The 12,705-nt window shown below is 39.5% G+C and overlaps 1 protein-coding gene across 4 annotated transcripts in view; it reads right to left on the reverse strand.

Annotated features, from left to right (window-relative positions):
- CYRIB (CYFIP related Rac1 interactor B) overlaps positions 1-12,705 on the reverse strand; it is a 76,698-nt gene that overhangs the window by 14,733 nt on the left and 49,260 nt on the right. Inside the window, exons 1-2 of one of the 4 annotated variants that reach the window (XM_015617110.2) lie at positions 3,382-3,464; positions 2,287-2,369 (exon numbers count right to left, since the gene is read on the reverse strand). In XM_015617110.2, the coding sequence (XP_015472596.1) occupies positions 2,287-2,359 (73 nt within the window). In that variant the 5' untranslated portion in view covers positions 2,360-2,369; positions 3,382-3,464. Of the gene's footprint in view, positions 1-2,286; positions 2,370-2,485; positions 3,323-3,381; positions 3,465-12,705 lie in introns of those variants that run through there. The other 3 variants (XM_033512454.1, XM_015617108.1, XM_015617111.3) reach the window with 3 other exon arrangements.

Genomic DNA, 12,705 nt, shown 5'->3' on the forward strand with positions numbered 1-12,705 from the left:
ACTGTATTTTAGCTGCTATTCAAATCAGTAAATTTGGAAAGGATTTGCAACTGTGACAGTAATGACACCAATGCAAAAGTTAAGCTGTAAGTTTATCACATTTTAGGTGACTGTTTTATGTAAATAATATTGACCTGTGCACTTTGCTCAATGGCACTGCACAGACTTTAAAAGAACACTCAAGACAACTATTTGTTTCAAACAGGTAAGGTGAATGACCAAAGAAAGATAAGCTTAACCAGTGTGGAGGTAAAGAAAAGCTTACAGCTCATCATATTTTTTACATGGATTCTCATAGTCAGCCACACCAATCACTGGAACCCAGCACCAAGATAAACATCTGGGGAAAAAAGATTGGTTAGAAGGCTAAAACCTTTCTAAATTTGAAGTTTCTGGCCCTACAAAGCTTTATGAACATTAAGTTTTAGTTCTTTATTGTACTATGTAACAAACATTGGAGCCTGCTCACATACATGGATTTAAGAACAAAAGACTTCAAACTGCCTATTATTGGGGCAGGAGTCACACAGAATTGGCAAATTTGTTTTAATACAGAGCTTACTTGTCCTTCCACACAAAACTACAACATTAAGTATCACAAGATTAAGTGCCAAGTCTTGAAGAAAGATCTTGGCTGTGTCAAAGCCAAGATCCTGTCAAGGCAAGCTCTCTGAAACAGAGGAGAAAGAAGCATGGACACACAGTATAGCAGCAGAAACAAATGCAGAACAGGGTCTAAAATGAACAAAGATCAGTCTAACAATTCAGCCATAATATAAGTCACCTAATTTGACTGCATAAGAAAGCATTTCATGTCAGCAACCTGCTTACTCTCATGCCAAATCCTGTTCATGCTCAAAACATGCATTTTAAAACAAAAGTGATATCTAAAGAATCCGTACTAAAAAGAAAAAAAAAGACCAATTTTTATTGCAATTTATTTTAGAACTATGCCTCTTCTATCCAGCTATCATGAATTTAATTTACTCCAATTAGATTTTCAATATCTACGGATTAAGCTGGAGCTTCACAACTCTAATGGCCTCATACATGAGCTCTCCCACTTCACTAAATTTTACCTATTATGACAATATGCAAGAATTCGTCTTAGACAAATTTTGCTTTCTGATTTGTGAGCACAGGCCCTGATAATCTTCCCTTTATGAATAATTTGTATGGCTAGCATCTTCCAGTAACAATATATTCAGAAGAGACAAGTGATAAAAATTAGCACTACAGGATAAGGGTTTAGAGAAGCTGTAACTTTAAATGTCATTGAAGCAAAATCATATTTCTTCAAGCACTTGCTTTTGTATTACAACTAATATAAAAAACTGCTACTGTTTCATCAAACAAACAACTGGAAAACAACTCAGGGGAAAAAGATATACCTGCAAATTATCCGTATCATAATATTTCATAATTTTTTTTTCATTACCCTATTCCATTGTATTCTATTACATGGTTAAAAGGTACTTGAACATTAATTTATTTTATGCTTGCTGATTTACAGCTGGCTAAAGAAACAGTACATCCCAAAAGAAAGTAATTAAACATGCATAGCAGAAGGCAGCAGCACTTACCTGCCATTCTTAGGCTATCCTGTATCATGCAACAAAAACGAAAAGCAGAAATATTGACATATGTGAACCTTCTAGAACACCTGACATTGATCAGACAAGCTACATGTCTCTTCTTTCCAAAATCAACTTCATCTCTATACACTTTGAGACCCCCTTTTAAGAAGGCAAGAGGTTAAATTTCAGTGGCAGATCCAGTAAGGTTCACATATAACCTTTAACATGATGATGCTGGAGCTATGAATAGCTGTTGTGAGCCATTCTGCGTATGCAGCATTATTGAGACACATTGGAAGTGATGAGAATTTCATTTTCAGTTCTTCCTTTAACGAGCACGGGACAAAACTTACAAATTTGAGTAAGTCAGTTGCAACTTCAGTAAGTCTTCAATTAGTTAATTACAACTATTCTTAACATTTTGATTAAAAGTAGGCAGAACTTTGGTTTCATTTACAAGAACCAAATCAGGTTTCAACAGTCAAATATAATTTGAAAGCCCTTCCTGAAATAAAGATTTTACATTTTAGGACCTGAGGATATTTTAGAACAGGTTATTGCTTTCTACCAAAATTCACTGAACAATTATCCATAGCTCAGGCATGCGAAGCAGTTAGAAGGATGGCAAAATGAAAACATACATTTAGTACATGACAAATGCAGTCTACTGCAGGCAAAGAGTAATAGATATATAAAATCATCTTCTCACTTTCAAAATCAAGGAAAAAATTTGGCCCCTGCTCAAGGTCTGTGCATGTCAAAACTTTTAGAAGGTTCCCCATGTTAAGGTACCTGCCAAGACAAGAATAAGAGAAAAGAAAATTTTCTTTGTATAAGAAAGTACAGCCCAAATGTAGTTGATTGAAGCAGCGGGAAAAGAAGACCAGAGAGTTCCATCAGGTACGAACCCGTCCTTCAGGCTGGGTGAAGGGACATCCCCACCTCGAGGATGCACAGCTGGTGACCCCAGCAGTGCAGCTTTCCTGCAAGAAGTGACCGTGTCACCATCATCCTCACAGCTGCCCCTTTGGGAAAGGGGCAGAATCCAATGGAAGGCTTTGCCAGGGACTGTTCTGTCCCAGTACACCCTAGCACCAGTGTCCTGAGCAGGAGTACTGCCTTGAGGGCCAAGTACCACATTTGAAAGCATTAGCCATGCTTGATTTTAACCTGATGGGACAACAGAAGGAAAGAGCTTTAATTTTGTCAGCCCTTATAATTGTGTAAGAAGGCCATCATAGAATACCACATCATGATACATCATTTCAGTGTGCAGAAAATGCTAACAGAGATGTGCCACAGATCTTTTACACAAGGTGCCTAAAACATCTGTGAAACTCAAAGACAGTTTCAATTCAGACTTTTGGATGTAAACAAACACACATTAACTGCACGATGAATGACCAAAGCAGGATCAGGAATGATTTAGCACTCACTCCTGTGTATGAGAGGATTACAGTGAACAACTGCTCAGCACAGATTACTATGGCATACTGACAGAATTTCTCATTTCATGATTACTTGATTTGCAGGCAGATGGATGGACATCACTGACCACAGAGACCCAAAATGACTAAGCACATGGAAAGAAAATTTACACAGCAGCATGATGGTGGCTTAGCTACCACTGGAGAGGGGGGAAAAAAAAGGGGAAAAAAAAAAAAAAAAGGAACAGAAAAAACACATGCAACTCTTTCAAATTCCAACTTCACAATTGAGTCCCCTGGCCTTCACTGCAGCAGGTATAAGCAATCCTACTGTTACCATTTGAAATGCACCAGCTGTGAAGGGCTGAGAGACTTACTTTCAAAATCCAAGAAAAAATGTGCTGCATTGTGGTCTATGTCCCTGGTTAGCACCTTAATGAGATTACCCATGCCAGCAAACCTAAAAATAAAAATGGCAAAATAATTTAGTTCCAATAACCATTTCCTATTTTAAGTACACGCCTGGGTCTCACTGGAGCAGGGCTCCCATTGTGTTTTGCACTCTGGATTCATCAGTTTCTGGTGGGGAGCAGAACTTGTGCATGGTACAGTGCATTTCCATGCCCCTTCTTCTTAGAGAGCAGTGATTGTTGAAAAACTGGAAAGGTTATAATCTTTGACAAAAATAAAGATATGAATTACTGGCTCTTTTTCATCTTTGTTTAATACATATAAAGAACATGTGACCTATGATGACTGAGCAATTGTTTTGCATAACTGCAGCACTGAGTACCAAACAAACCCATTATTGTTCAGGACAAAAGGAACCTCAAATGGAACTGGTGTCATCATAGCACTTTTTTACTACCTCTCTGTAATCCAAAACAGATTTCGGAAAGCCTCTCAGTAGTAGTCATCTGTGGCCAATGAACAACTTTCCCATAAAAATCACAGAGTTACAAGCAAAACAAAAACTAGACTTTTCCAAGACCAGGAGAAAAATCAAGTTTCAACAGTTCTTCTTATGTTTGCTGTCACATCCCAGCTAAAAGAAATGAAAAGTGGAAGAAAAATTAAATAGTTGTTAGATTACTTGAGATCAGCTAAATTATCAAAACAGTTTCAAATGTTACCACAAGTTTCAGAAATCAGTACCTGCAGCAGGAGTATGAAAACTGCATTTCATAACATAGCAGCCTTTTCATGAACCTTCCCATGTTTTATGTACGCTGAAAATACACATACTAACCATTGCTCTGAAATGCCAAGAGCTCATCAGAGTGCTGCTGCAAGACAAGCAAGACACACAAAAAAAAACTCATCTCAAACTATTTAAGAATAAGCCATCAACCATCTGACATTTTGATTTAAACACAAGACATTAAAAAAAATAAAAAATCAATTTTCAAATTAGTCTAACTACACTAACCAATTTTGACTTTTACTGAAGAATCACATTTACCTGGAAGGAGATAGCATGATGCCAAGAATCATTATTAGGAGTCAAGGAAACTGAAGCAATGTGAGCTCAAAACAAATTGTCTGGCAAAACAGATTATCAGAATGTGTGTTGACAGATTTATTAGTCAAACTAAGAACAGCATACAATTTATTTTCTGGGATCTTCAAGATTCAGCAGTCAAAGCTTGTGAAGAAGGGGCAGTTAATCCCAAATTGCTGAAAATAACCCATGTCTTTGCTCCAATAACTTCTACAGAATGACTGTTAAGAACCTAGACTTATAGCATTGTAACTTGGTGAGTGTAACCCAGGTGGCCACAGGGGACTGCACACAGCACTTCATCAGGAGGTGTATGCTGGCTTTTTAACATGTTCAACCTTCTCCTTGAAACTCAAGGAAATGCAAGACCTGCTTCCTAATAATATGAACTTATATCCTGGAAATTCAGATCAGACTTCTAGCCTGTGAGAAGCACCTATTAATTCATGGAATTTTTAAGTTAGGGTGTCCAGCTGAGAGACTCTTGAAAAAGAAACCATTAAAACATGGTTCTTCAACAAGGCAGCTTTTCCAGGACCTTCTATCCCATAGCATGGCAAACTATTTTAAAGCTACACCTGAACTGATGCTGTGTAAACACGCAACAGCAGAAAGCAGAGAAATTATTTTCCATATCTCTCAAGCGTGTTCTCTAACACAGGACTGAATAAACCACTTTGTACTTCAGAGTTTTCCAGATTATGAATGTTCTTCTTGTTAGGGAGCAGACAGAGGCATCCTTAAACAAATATTTTCAACGGGGCCAATAAAAAAATCGTAAACTGAATAATGGTGATCCAGTTTACAGATTGAGATTAAAAAAAACAAACCTCAATCTCAGCATATTACACATTTCAATTTCAACATTAACAAACAAGCAGCAAACACGTGGCAGTGAATAGTGCTAATGGCCTAAAGAGAGCTCCTGTACCTGCAATTACTGCCATGCTTCAGCTGCATCATCCCCTCCCCCAACAAAATATTTTCCATATCTCAAGAAAATTCCTCTGTGTAGGTTTTGCCTTTGTTTTGATATTAACCAGTCTTCTAAGAGTTTACAGGCTCATGCACATGGCTTAAATATTGGATAACATTACCTGTGAAGGGCAGAGTAGGTGCATGCTTATAGGGTTGAAATATTTTGAAGCCAAGTTCACAGAAGAGCACATAAGCACTGCAGAACAGATTACTTCACTGAGCACCTATCACCTCCTAATACAAGTAGGGAGCTGGGGACTCGGTTTTGTAATACCAATACCTTCATCCCTCAGGAAAGCCAGGAAGAATGTATGGTTTCTTTTCCAGGAGTTAAGTTTAACAAATAGAGAAACATAATAAAAGTTCTGGCATTACAATGGAATAGTCAATGCAATACTCAAGTAGAAGATGGAACTGATCTAAAGGTAACAGCTCAGTGAAGAGCCTCCCTGAGCAAAGGAGAGAAATTGATGATAATGGATTAATTCAACTATGACAGCAGCAAGATGACAAGACGTATTTCAATTTACAATTCACATGAACACAAAGCTGCTTAAACACTTGTTCACAATGAAGCTCCCAACAAACCTCTCCCTTTGTGTCTTCATTGTACTGAAAAAGTCTTGATAAATTTTAGTCACATCAGAGTTTTGCACACGAGATGTACAATCACATTTACTTTCTTAGAAGCAAAGCAGCTACTGTATATGATTTTATGGTGTGCATGGAAATTTATCTGAAACTGGACAAACCCAGTACTTTTTCAAATTGAATCAAGATGCACTGTAACGTTTACTCAAGAATCTCAAGCATTCCTTAAAACTGGAAGACCAGCTGCGTTTTAAGAACTGTGAAAACAACCATTTCTCCTAGTTGCAATCCAAAAAGACTTTAAGCTACGAAGAGCTTGAAAACTCCATTTACAAAAATACTGAGAAGATGTAATTTCTCTAGAATTTTTTGGAGGATGCTTTCTCTCACCTTAGCATTCCAGGTAATGAATGCAAGAGCCAAAAGGTCAGAATCTACTCTTCTGGCAAAGCTAAGCACTCCCTTCTTGAGCTCTGAAATGACCTTTTAGAAACAAGACCATGGTGCCATCTGTGAAACTTCCCAGATTCATGGAAGCAGCTGCAGGTCAATATTCCACAGCTAAGGTTAGAGGGCCCCTCACATCTGTACATTGTTTTCCTTCAGAAGGCACAGCTGAGCAGCAGGTAGAGCTGACCTGCTGTACTCAGAGGGAACACTGCAGAAGGGAAAATGGAATCTGACCTTTCTGACAAGGTGCTGCGTCAGCAGAATACCTGGACCAATCTAGAGTAAAGCAACCTAGCTCAGAGATACATCAGGCCCCTGACAGATAAGGAAAAGATTTACTAGAGATTCTTGTTTTCTTCAAGATGGCCCATCATTTGCAGTTTTTCTGGGCCCAAAACACACAAAAGAAAGACCACTACTGGCTCTAATACTAACAATGATGACAATTTGCACATAGCATGAGAAGAAGTCTACAAATCCAGCTATTAACATTGAGTTTCAGTGACCTCTTCTGCTCTTTGATGCCCTGCAAAAGCATCACCAGCATGAAGATTTTGGTAGTTCTGTGAATTACCTTGGTAATCAACCACATAGTGGCATGCCCAGCCACTGTTAATTTATCAATCTCTCTTACAATTTCCTTCCAAGTCTACAACTTTATCTGAAGTAAGCAAAACTACTGCTTTAGAAAGTCAGGTGTGGTTCCAGTTAGGTAGCCCTGAGCTTCCATCGCATAGTCAAGAACATCTCCTAGCACTGACTGCACCCTTCTTGAGCACATTGCCACATCAATCAGCTCCAATTCAAGAAAAACTTCAGCCTGTAAGAAGACCAAAGCCATCAGCAAGCACTACGGTTGATTTTGATGTCCTGCAGCTGGGGTTTGTTTTGGAGCTGGATAGCTGGTTCAGAGCACTGACTGGAGGTGACCTCTGTGGGTGCTAACCCACCTTTTCACTCACAACTCTTCCAGCACAAATGGAAAAAAAAACCACACACTGAAGCTGTAATCCTTATCAAGAATAATTCCGCACATTGCAATCACTAATATCAAAATATTCACATGTCTGGCCTGAGGTACACTTTAGGTCACTACCTATTTGTCTTTCCACAGCTTCAGAGCATCAACCTCTATCCAATTTTATTTGGTATTCTCATTCAGAATACAGTACACTTCAAATCCTGCAAACCAATTTCTGTCCCAGAGGTATTACTGATTTTAAAATTTTATAGTGCAGTGCCCAGAGGCAACTCATTAGGTAAACTAACATCCTAAGACTCAGTAAAAGCACACATTTAAACCACCGAAGATTTCTCCTGCCACGAATGCAACATCACGAGATCAGAGCGGAACAAAAACACTAGTTTCTGTCCAAAAACTGACTGTCCCTGTGAGGCTGCTCAGAATCCCTGCTGGCATGCTCTGCACTCCAGCACAATACTCCAGCCACGTGGAGCAGGTTATGGGAAATCGGAGCACAAGCCAGGAACACGGCTTAAACTTGACCTACTTGCAGAGGAAGACATACGGAATGCCACATTGGATTAGGATGATTTGGCCCATTACAGCCTTATGGGGTTGTATGATGTTGCGTGTAGAGTCATGATCAGACAAGCGGAAAGCAAAGGCATATTTTCAAAACAAGTCTTGCACGCATGCCCTTCCTTCCTGTGGAAAACATCCCCGACACATTTCAGTGCCCCCCCGCCCCCCCCAGGCTAAACCCAAAGGAAATGTAATAGAAATAAGCAATGCAAGTAAAGTTATCTGAGCACCAAAGAAATTTCCCCTCTCACACCTGGAAGAAAAACTTGCATTAACAAGGATATTGTTTGCAACTAGTGAGCAGCTGGAGAACTTACTCTCATTAAAGGTAAAACACTACCAAAGGTGTTCAAAAGCGGTATTTTCTATTTTTCTTTTGTTCTATTACAATATCAATATGCTTTCAATAGTTTTAAAAAAAACAAAACAAAAAAACCCAAAAAACCCAGTTAAATAAATAAAGAATTTGTTTGTGATTCCTGAAGAAAATCTGCTTCAAGAAAACATCAGCTTACCTTTTGGATAATGTATAGGCTATTCCCAATACTAAAATCCACAGTATGAAAACTGTATTCCCTGAAAATCTCATATGTAGTTAAGCACAACATTATATGGAAAGCACATCTAATGAAACAACAAACATTTTACTCCTGGGATTTGAATTTTAAATTTTCATTTTGTCATACAAGTGTGGCATAAACCTCCAATTCAGAGATATTTTGGCAAAATAGTCAGTAAAAAACATGCACAGCATTATAGTGGAATACCACCAAGTTATAACACTTGCAGTATTACTACATAAAAAACACTTACTGAATGTCTCCCTATACTGTTTTTCTAGAAGGATAATTCTATCAGCCTGTTTCAAGGCTTATTAAACAATATCTAACCATCAACAGGGAGAAGGAAAAAAAAAAATAAAAAGAGAAAAGGAATGAGGCAGCGGATAGGTGACTGCCCACATCAGCTGAATCCAAGGCAGCCCTTAGCAACACACAGCATCACAGCCTGGCAGCCTATGGCATCCCGTGTGGCTTTCTCTGCCAATGAGGCAGCAAAGCTCCACAACCAGTGAGAATTTCTGCCCTCAACCTGAAATGCTAGAGACTGCTGCAGAGATGGAAACAGGCTGGTAAATTGCACTGCCGGAACCACTCCTTTTTGATGGTTGCAGCATTCTCCCTGGATACAAATGTGTTTTTCCTACACTAATGCATATTTATTTATCTTCTGAATAGTGCTAAAGCAGCAGAGAGCCTTCTGACACATTCTAATTTCATCTGTTGATTTTAGTGGTGTTTTAAAGTAATAAAGATCTGCCATATTACAAAATTCCAAAGTAATATCATACACACCAGAAAATAAAATTAGAGTCAATATTAAAAAAAACCAGTAGCTATCACTCATTATCACCTTTAGATTTAGGAAGAAAATGTTTGGTGCCATTAGCTTAAAGAAAATTATACTTTGGATAAACTGCTTTCATTTTCAGGATTCATCATAGCTCTAGTAACATCACTGAAAGGTGACAGTTCAAATTGTGTCACCTGTGTAAATGTGCTGAATCAAACATGTGAGTGAAGTGCCAGAGCCACCCCCAGTTCTGCTCAAAACACACAGTTTTACTTCAATGATGGACAAGTTTGCAAGCAAGCATTAAGATTTCAGCAGCTTTTACAGACACTTTTGGGACAGAGTTCCCAGTCCAAGCCCATGCCCAGACGGGCACACGGCTTTGCACTGCTGACACCCAGTGGCCACAAGGCAGGGACTGCAAACCAACCACAAGAAAGGCAAAAAATCCCCCTCCAAACCCCCTAAAAACAGCCTATATGCCTAAATTATTTGGGCTTCAATCATTAGCATCTTATCTCAAAAGTGGAAAAACAAATTATACAGCCAGATAGGAAATGTTTTTGTACAGGATAGTAAGTATTCAAACTAGTGAAAAGCTGTTTGAAGCTGCCTCTGATGTCAATTCATTTGGCTAAACTGATTTTGATACAATAGCCTATTTTAGCTAAAGTTGTTTTGGGTTTGTTTTTTCTTGTGTTTTTTTTTTTTATTTTTTTATTTTTTTTTAAGCTCACACATCATCAATAAAGTCTCCTTTAGAACAAAACTGAATTCAAAACTTGTCATATCAGGAGGATGGAGGTCTGCCAGGGAAAACAGACTAGTGAATAGACTCACATTCCTCAAAACCAGAATTGTAAAGTATGGTCAGAGGAGTGTTTATTCAGTCCATTTTTTCTCTTAGAGGGAATCAAGGGAAAGGCACTGAAGAATCCACAGTTTCTTTAGAAGCAGTCTTAGAGCCTTGTTAATTTGGGAACATTTTAGTGGCACAGCTGACACTGAATAATGTTATTTGACAGGGACTACAACAAAATAACTAAGCATGCTCACACAAGTCTGGAATAAACCCAGTTTGTCTGGAAGAATTACGCTTGTTTTTAAAACAGAAGTTGTATTGAATAGGGCAGAGACTATGCTCCACGGATCTGCTCTGGCTTACCCTTCAACAAGTAACTGCACAATTTTTCCAAGTGTGAATCTGGGGTTAAAAAAGAATTAATTACACTTTCCTTCTTCAAAAGGATACAAGCCCGACATGCTTTAACTTAATTTTTCAGAATTCCGTTTTTAATTCCATTACATCGCAGCCATCGGAAAACCCATTTTTCTCAGCCCAGGGCCATTTCCACTGGAAGGCAATTGACTGTGCTTTTTCCCGCAGGGCTGGAGATGCGCCGAGCCTCCAGAGCGCTGCGATTCCCCAGCAGAGGCCGCTGCCTGCCGCTGGATATTCCAGAGCCCGGGAACATCCAGGGAGCAGCGTGTCCAAGGGATGCCAGAGCCCGACAGCTCGGAGCAGCCGTGTCCCTCCTGCCCGAGCACCCCCTGGATATTCCAGAGCCCGGGAACATCCAGGGACCAGCGTGTCCAAGGGATGCCAGAGCCCGACAGCTCGGAGCAGCCGTGTCCCTCCTGCCCGAGCACCCCCTGGATATTCCAGAGCCCGGGAACATCCAGGGACCAGCGTGTCCAAGGGATGCCAGAGCCCGACAGCTCGGAGCAGCCGTGTCCCTCCTGCCCGAGCACCGCGCTCAGCGCTGGCATTATCCCCGCAACACTGCCTGACCTCCAAGTCTGCCTTTTTTCAAAGTAAACTGGGAACGTTTTTATCAGGTACATAAAGATCCAAAAAAAAAAACCACCAAAAAACATTTAGTGAGAGTTGTGGCAGATTTACATTCTTTTTTCTTTTAGAGAAAAGCTGCTCGCTCTATGAGAGATGGCATGCCTTTAGAACTGTGCTATACTACCACGTTACTAAGAAAGTTTCATATTTCCAGGATCTCAGCCTATAATTTAAGAACCCTCAAGCTCTCGTCTCCAAAAAAAACTGAAACCAAACAATAATTTGTATGCTAAATCCTTCTCCTGCCAATCACCTCTGTATAAAGAAAAAAAGCAAAACCCCAAACAAAATTTTTTTTTAAAAAAGCCCAAAACTCCCAAAACCAAACCTGAAAGTTTTACCTAAATGCTAAAAAAAAAAAAAATAGAAAGGGTATGTTTTTAGTTCCTAACTTCCTAACTAGTCCAGTTGATGTGCTATTTTTCAGTTGGTATTTCACATGTGAAACAGCACTCCTCTTCCAGCCTACCTTGATTTGGAAATGGTTTTCTTTCAGAGGAGCTGAATTCCCATCTATCAGACTGCCACACATGTCAGGATCAGAGCTGGATGAAGCTGCACTGAGGATCCCACAGCCTTGGCAGTGCTGCCATCTAATGCACCAGGACAAGGCATACAAGCACCCACAGCGCTCTGCAACACTCAGGTAAAATGCTTCCTCCGAGTTCAGTTTCAAAAATGTTGCATCCCTTCAGTTCCTTGGCTTGCAATCCTGCACTGACAATATCATGACAAATTATCTTGCCATCAAACTGATGGATATAAATAGCCATTAATATTTTCCATTTCAAGGGACTTCTACTGGAATGTCACAGCGCTAAACCACAAACCTTGTGTGTATAAACCTGGCACTGACTGTCCATCTGAGAATTCCGCTCAGTGACACAGCAGCTCTGAAACATCAAGGAAGAACGGAAGCCCAATGGCCTTCCAAACCATGGAGCTGGAAGGGAAGTTTCCATATTTCAGGACAGCTTTCTGATTATTCTGTGAAATTTCCTTTTCCTGAGACACCAGTCAGACACAGTATGTTTGCAGGATACAGAAGGCTAATGAAGCACATCAAGATGATCATGGTACAACAGAGGATGAGTAGCAGGATGATGCTCCTTCCCATCCCATCTGCTTTCAGAAACAGTAACAAACAGACAGGCATTAGGCAGGGCACAGGGATAAAACTGATCTCTACATGGTTGCTTATTTATTTGAAGTTTCAAAAAGTGACTCCTTGCAAGATCAAGAATCTACAGCCATCTTTGTTACATCCAGTTACTTCTTCAGATCCCCTCAAAAGACACAGCACCAATTACTTTTACTGAACCTGGGTAGTTTTTCTAGTTGGAAAGCAAGAGTAAAAAAAATCCCAACTAAACAAAAGAAAAGAACCCAAACAAACAAGAAATCCAAAATACAAAAAAAACCCAAACAAA

The sequence above is a fragment of the Parus major genome, chromosome 2 (assembly GCF_001522545.3).
Source record: "Parus major isolate Abel chromosome 2, Parus_major1.1, whole genome shotgun sequence".
In the NCBI taxonomy this organism is placed as follows: domain Eukaryota; kingdom Metazoa; phylum Chordata; class Aves; order Passeriformes; family Paridae; genus Parus; species Parus major.